The sequence below is a fragment of the Teleopsis dalmanni genome, chromosome 2 (assembly GCF_002237135.1).
Source record: "Teleopsis dalmanni isolate 2A chromosome 2, ASM223713v2, whole genome shotgun sequence".
NCBI classification, from domain to species: domain Eukaryota; kingdom Metazoa; phylum Arthropoda; class Insecta; order Diptera; family Diopsidae; genus Teleopsis; species Teleopsis dalmanni.
Genome location: NC_051847.1, coordinates 233174281 through 233181706, shown reverse-complemented (window position 1 = coordinate 233181706; position 7426 = coordinate 233174281). Strand labels below are relative to the sequence as shown.

Genomic DNA, 7426 nt, shown 5'->3' with positions numbered 1-7426 from the left:
TTAAAAATAAAATCGCTAAAGCAAGGTAAATATGTAATATCATAATATTTATATCGCCTACTACATATGATAGTACAACTGTAACTTTTTTAGTTCCAATGTCTAATATTATCATTAACAAATGGTATATTTAGTATTTTACCATTGTTCCCCTTATCTACTACACTGTCAGACATATTATCAGTAACGTTGTTCTTATTGTGAAGCGCTTCAAAAAATAAATTATCTGTCAATGCGAGAGCACGCGATGATTTGGATTTTGTATGAAGAGGACTAGAATGAGAAATATCTTCATACAACTAAGAATAAATCTTTTTTATTTAAATCAGTGTAAATGAATCATTATAGGTAATTAATTCGTCGTTATCACGCTTCTAGTGAGTACAGAAATAGTAAGAGAATTGATCGTTAATTTAATTAAAAATTCCAACAAAAACCGTCGAGTGAATTTGATTGATATAAAATCGAAACGAATCAAGCTTAAATCAACATAAACAGTGAGCACTTCACACAACCCAGAACGGAGAGATACAAACGTTCAAATAGAAATACAGTTAACAATTTAGTGGAATAAAATTAATTTATATAGATTTATAATTAATTTGAAATTAATTAAAATGAATTCAGTTTTAAAATGCCGATTTAGTTTGTTATTAGTGATATTAATAAAATGTGTGACTATATCGTTATCAAGTCCATTATATGGTCATAATTATGGTTCATATGGAAGAGATATGGAACATCACGGACACTACGGTTCAAATAGTCCACACAATTACTATGGTTGGCATCACCATCGCACGCCATACAATCATCAGTGGCACAATGATGATTATGAGGATGGTGATGACTTTGGTCACAATTTTCATCATAATCATCGAGATGACTATCATGGAAAGGAAGTAAAAGAGTTAAATAATAAAAGTGAAGAAGAACAACCAACCCAACAAAAAGAAGAAAATGATGTAAAACAACAAGTAGATGCACAAGCTGAACAACAACAAACAACTGAAGAGGGGGAACAAACAACGATGGAAGCTTCAACTGAGGAACAACCACCAGCTGAAGAACAACAAAAAAATGAACAAGAAACTCAAAATCAGGAACAAGAAAAACAGGAACAACAAACTGAAAAACAAGAGCAAAACCAAGAAGAGGAACTGAAGCCCCATGAACATCAAGAACACAATCAAAATCCGAATTATCAACACAACTACCATAAACATTATTATCCCTCCGATTCGCAACATAAAGAACATCAAGACAAACAAGCAAATGAAGAAAAACAACAACATAGTGATGAATATCAACCAAAGCAAGAAGAAGAGCAACAAAATCAAGAAGAACAACAAAAAAACCAAGAAGAAGAACAAAAAAATCAAGAACAGCCAAAAATTCAACAAGAACAAGCAGATAATAAAGCTGAACAAGATGATAAACAAAAACAAAATGTGGAAAAACCAGAACAACAAACAATGAAAAATTATCATTCACACCAATACCATCACAAACCTTATCCACCGCATTCATTTGGGAAACGTTATCATTACCATCGTCATCCCCATCACCAACATCCCTGCTACTTACATCATGATGAGAAGTCCACAGATTCAAGACCACAGATTCACGATAGTGAACAGATTCCAATCAAAAAAGATCAACTCGGTGGTAATACAGAAAAAACTGTCACAGAGCAGAGCCCTGTAAAACCGATCTTTGAGCGCAGGGAGAGCCAAGAGCAAGAAGATGTGCAAAAATTTGATTTACGTATCGATGCTTGAAGACAAATCTAAATGAATGCTTTTGTTTACAGTACCTTTAATACCATATATTATTATCTAGTATGCACATAATACCCATATATTTGAAGTGATATATAATAGTGTACTAATTATATCAAAATTTATATTATTAATTTAAGAGTGTAGTTGATAGTGCTTTAAGAATTTGTTTAAATAAAAAATAAAATTTTTATAAAACTTATACAATTACAATATATAAGATACTCGCATTTAAATATAAAAAAAAATATATTTTTTATTATACGCTTATTAAAAAATACTCAGCTGTTCTAATTAAGACATATTATATGTATACGTACACTCAGTGATGTATAATAATTCCAGTTTCACAATTATTGGGCAAACCCAGATATGTGAGTTCGATAACTGTAGTCAAAATTATACGAGAAAAAACATTGTCAACCGCAGATAAGCAGATAGTTTCTCTTCTGAACGGGTAAATCCCAACATGAACTATGTGTTGCTAAATTTTAATAATCAAATTATTGTTTATTTGCTTACTTGAATGAATTATTATCTCGTTGAAGAGGCTTAGCTGCACTACGACCTTCACATGTGATAAGGAAAATTCGATGTCTTTGATGTGATTAATTCAATACTTTAACTAACAAAAATCAAAAGTTCAAGTTGAAAATTCAGATTTTTTCGCCATTTCAGCAGAATTCTTGATACCGTTGGCCTACATTTTGATTAAAATTTAAATAAATTCAATACAAATTATTATTTAAATCTTAAATTTTAAATGTGGAAGAATTGTGTTCTTTTGTTGAAGTAAATTGCACAGATTACCCACAATGAGTAAGCGATTCATTTCTTGAAAGTATGTTAATTTGAAAAGTGAAGTACAACATATTGGATATATTACAAAGTCTTTTAATAGTTTTTAAAATATTTTTATCGTTGAATTTTGCATAGTCATTTTAATAATACATTCATAATTAAATATTCGTAAATTCGAGTAATCACACAGTAGAAAAAGATAATCGTAACAATTTGACTTATATTACATATGCAGATTATTCAGAGGAAATATAGCATCTGAAACCATGGAGTTTAATCATGCATTGAATCTTTTATGAAAAAGCTTGGCAGCTATAGCTGTACCTGTTAGTCGACTTCATCTAATCCGTGAGTTTCGCTCTTATCGCCTTATCGCTCTTATCGGACAGTTAATCATTTCTAACAATTTCGTTTGTTTTATTTGTAGTTAAATAAAATTTAGTTTTAGTAATTATAGATGAATTTCAATATTAATGGAATGGTATTCAGGGAAACACATTTTATATAAAGATAAGTTACATATGTACTTGCCTTTATGCATGTGTTCACATATATACATATGCAGTGTTACTCTAAACACTATAAGCCTTATCACTAGTATCTCATCTGCAACACTTTCGAGACACTCGGTCTATCATTCTGGCGATCGAGTGGTGAAAAATATGTGCAACTGTTCGCAGCGGCTCAGCTGGTTATTGTGCACTACTCAATATGATCTTAAGTATCTGATAACTTAGTAGCTTACTGTTTAAGTACAAAAAAATTATTTAAAAAGCTTTAGTGCTTTTAAGGCTTATTATATTCACTGTTTTGTTAATGGGAGTAAAAAGTCTTAATGATTCATATGTGTTACGTCTGCATTCCTGTCGCCCTGGCTCATCACTTCACCACGCCCAACCGTAACACCGCTACTGCTTAAATGGATAAATTCAGATAATTTCCCGTTTGATTTTTTCACACATTCTTAATAATAAATATATACTATACAATCATTTTATACCTTATTTATATGAGTTAATATAATATAGAGTGAGAATGTATCATTTACAGGAAATTGTATAATATAATTTTTAATTGAAAAAAGATTAATTTAATTAAATTAAATTTGTAAACAAAAAAATAAATATTTGGGATAGAAATAGTTCAATAAATAACAATGTTTTTGCAAATACATTAATTATTTTTAATATTTTATAAAACATAATTATATAAAAAATTTGATAACAAATTTGATAAGACTCAGGATTATTGAGTAATATAAATATAATACGAATAGTTAAAATTTAGTGCATACTCTGACAAATAAATAATTCGAAGAATTATATTATCAGTTTTGTACTTATTTACGTTTCTCTATATGGGAATACAATTCGGAAATTGTTTCGTAGATGAGTACTCATATTTTATGTATAAATACCCAATAAAGCAATATGATTAAGAGATATTTCATTAATAATATGAATTTATTAAAAACATGAACAAAAAATATAAACAAATCATTTTGATAAAAATTGTACGGAAGAAATAACCTTTTACGGAGAACTTGTTTATTGTTTTTTTTTTGTAATTTTGTTTATTTTGTTATTATGTATATTGTTGTTGTGATATTGTTTATTAGAATTCTCAAGAGAAATCAACTGAATGCATTTTAATTAAAGCAAATAAATAAAAAAAACAAAATAAGTTACATATTTGCTTACGTTAAGAACCTAAGAGGAAATATAAAAACCAACTTAGGCTGTTGAATAATATTAGTTGTATAAAAGCATTAAAAGCGTAAAGATTGGAAGAGAGTAAATACCCGTTTAAAAACAAATACTTTGTTTTTGCTGACTAATTTAATTAATTCAATTAACAATTCATATATTATAAGTGCGAGTCAATTGTAACGAGAAAATTTTTAAGCGCGGAAATAAATAAAAATGTCGTTAAAAGTTGCGCTTAGAAGTATGCTGCGATTGTCGGTGATTTTGCTGATAATGCTCTGTGTGCACGTCACTATCTTTAATTGTCCAAAAGGCTATGTTTTGGCTGCTGGTCGTTGTCGAAAGTTGGCTTAAAGATGTCGGAGAAGAGTTAGATTTTAATCGTTATATATAATAAGTGTATTTATTAAATTAAATTAAGCGTTTATTTATGTAAAAATACATATTTAAGAAGAAAAATATATAAATATATTTTTAAGAAAAAAAATGATTATTCTTTGCAAATGAATAATTTGATAATAGCAAAAAAAGCCATATATACATGAATTGGTCATCTATCACGTTGTTTTGTGACATTGTTTTGGAAATTTACAAAAAATGTTCATGACATTTTAATATTAGTGATATTTAATACGTCAACAACTAAGACTCATCGAGGCATTACTTTCAATTATTAGTCATTCAATAAAATTTAAAAGTATGTTAATTTCATATTGATTTAAGCAAGATCAATTTCATTTTTTGAAAATTAATCTTCTTATGGAAAATCCACATTAAGTACTTGCTATGAAGCTGTAATTGGTGTACAGATATGTATTTATAAACGTATATATATGTAAAAGGTTGTTATTAGATAATCGGCTACTTTACAACTTATTGAAATTAATTAATATACATATATTAGAAAACTTTAATTAGAGGGATAATTTAATAGTTTACTAATTTTCGTTAACACTAATTCGAAGGAAGAAGCATTATAAATATAATATGTTATATGTAAACAAAATTAAAATAAAACTTTAAAGGTTTCTAATATGTACAATATGTTAATTAATTCATTTAGCTTTACAGTAGGCGGTTAGCTCGTCACCACCTTATTTACTACTGGGTCGATGAACTCATTTGATATCTGATATGCTAATTAAAATAAAAAACAACTGCTTTAAGATTTTTAAATAAAAACTTTTATTTATAATATATTATTAATAATTATTATTTTGAATTCATTTGCCAGCAACAATTCACATTATTAAATTAAATTTATTTCATTTTTCTTGATGCGGGGATTTTAAATAATTAAATTCATTTTTCACTCAAGCTAGCTTACGGCAATGATTTTTGACCCGTGTATAGCCGGGTAAACAACTTGGAAGCACTTCTAATACACTGTAAAGCGGTTGGTCGTTTTTTTGATCATTATTTTGAGATTCTTGGGATTCATTTGTAATTCCTTGAGTTGGTAAGCACATCGAAGTGGCAACAAATAATACCATAAAAATTATTCCAAAATTGAGAAAACGCATTTTGATTCACGATTTCAGCACTTGCGGCGTTTGAGCAATCGTTGGCACTTTATACTCTAATCAACTTTTGTTAACAAAACAATAACCTCAACTGACGCTTTATTGTGGTATTGTTAAGTGTTGGCTTACTGTGATTCACCACACGGAAAGTTTTGATCAAACAAAAGCTTAAGCAATTAATCGTGTTTTTATTGCAAATGTTAAAAAAAAAGCTTAAAAACTTGCTTGAGAACTCAATAACAATGCATTCTTGTTTTAAACTTGAAAGTTGTTTTTATTTTTGGTTTAAACTCACAGAGTGGTGAGTGTTGTGTGGTAAGTAAGTGGTGAATAAGAGTTGAGTACTTAGAAAAATCTTCAATATATACTATTTTGGAAAATTGATATATTCTTTTTATATATAAAACAATTCATATTATTATTCGAAATTAATTTTGAAATAAATTTATATTTGTTTAGCATATACGGTTATAATATATTCACCTTACAAAAAATATTTTTGGATATATAAGACTCAATATAACTAAGTGCCCAAAACGTATAATGCCGCTAGAACTATCGTTATAGGATAGTTTCTATTTTGCGGTGAAGATAAGATGGCTAGAGGATTCTCTACAGGGGCAATGAAATAGATTTTGTATTCGCGTTGTTCCCTTGTCCCTTGGATAACAGCAACGATTAATAATACCGTAATATTTGGTGCAATAAAAGGGCTTTTTACAAGAATATTTACAGGGACAACGGAGTGGATTTTGTGCCATTGTTCCTTTGAACAACTACCATAATCATTTATGGGGTGATATTTGGCTGTTTATGTGACTTTCTATATGAAAAATGAAAATAACTTCGTATTTTGTGATTTCTTATCCCAGCAATAATTTATTAATTAATTAATTTGGTACTTGCAGTCTCAAAAAATTATTTACGATTACTTAAATATAAGAAATAATGGCAATACCATTTATGAAGAGTATTTGGCAATACTCATAACAATTTCAAAAATTCAATTTATTAAGTAATATAAAATATTTTTGTTTGATGTAGTTCACTACTTTTCGAAACCTCTCCAACAATTATTAATAATAGAGTAATATTTGATATAATAAGACGGCTATTTAGAAGATACATTAAGACCGAAAAGTTTTCGGAAATTCTCATTTAAAATTCGCGCGCTGTATATTTTCCGATATTTTAAGTTTATGTAGTTTGGCAGCACTGTCCTTAATTACTATGCCAAAAATGAGCGCGATCTGTCAGACAGTTCGTTTACGGCAGCTGTTGAAACCAGTTCACCTCAGTAGGGCGTTGCGAAAAAAACAATGGAAAAAAATATTGAACAAAGAGTTTGCATCAAATTTTGTGTTTCGAACGAAATTTCGTGTGCAGAATCGTTGCGAATGCTACAAAAGGCTTATGGGGAATCAGTTTTATCGAAAACTCAAGTTTATGAGTGGTACAAAGCCTTCCAGGACGGTCGTACGACCGTCGAAGACATTTCGCAACGCACTACTGAGGTGAACTGGTTTCAACAGCTGCCGTAAACGAACTGTCTGACAGATCGAGCTCATTTTTGGCATAGTAATTAAGGACAGTGCTGCCAAACTACATAAACTTA

The 7426-nt window shown here is 29.1% G+C and overlaps 1 protein-coding gene across 1 annotated transcript; it reads left to right on the top strand.

Moving 5' to 3' along the window:
* The first annotated feature begins 734 nt into the window (after positions 1 to 734).
* Positions 735 to 1781, top strand: LOC119676974 (putative cyclin-dependent serine/threonine-protein kinase DDB_G0272797/DDB_G0274007). Its single transcript, XM_038088241.1, has 2 exons — positions 735 to 1296; positions 1405 to 1781. The coding sequence occupies exons 1-2, from the start codon at positions 735 to 737 to the stop codon at positions 1779 to 1781; spliced, it is 939 nt and encodes a 312-aa protein (XP_037944169.1).
* The last annotated feature ends 5645 nt before the right edge of the window (positions 1782 to 7426 follow it).

What these genes read in the sequence shown, in the direction of transcription:
- LOC119676974 (XM_038088241.1), top strand. Translation starts at nt 735, where the DNA reads ATGGAACATCACGGACACTACGGTTCAAATAGTCCACACAATTACTAT. An exon ending in TGAAGAAAAACAACAACATA is followed by an intron (nt 1,297 to 1,404) that starts GTGATGAATATC and finishes AAATTCAACAAG; the next exon opens with AACAAGCAGATAATAAAGCT.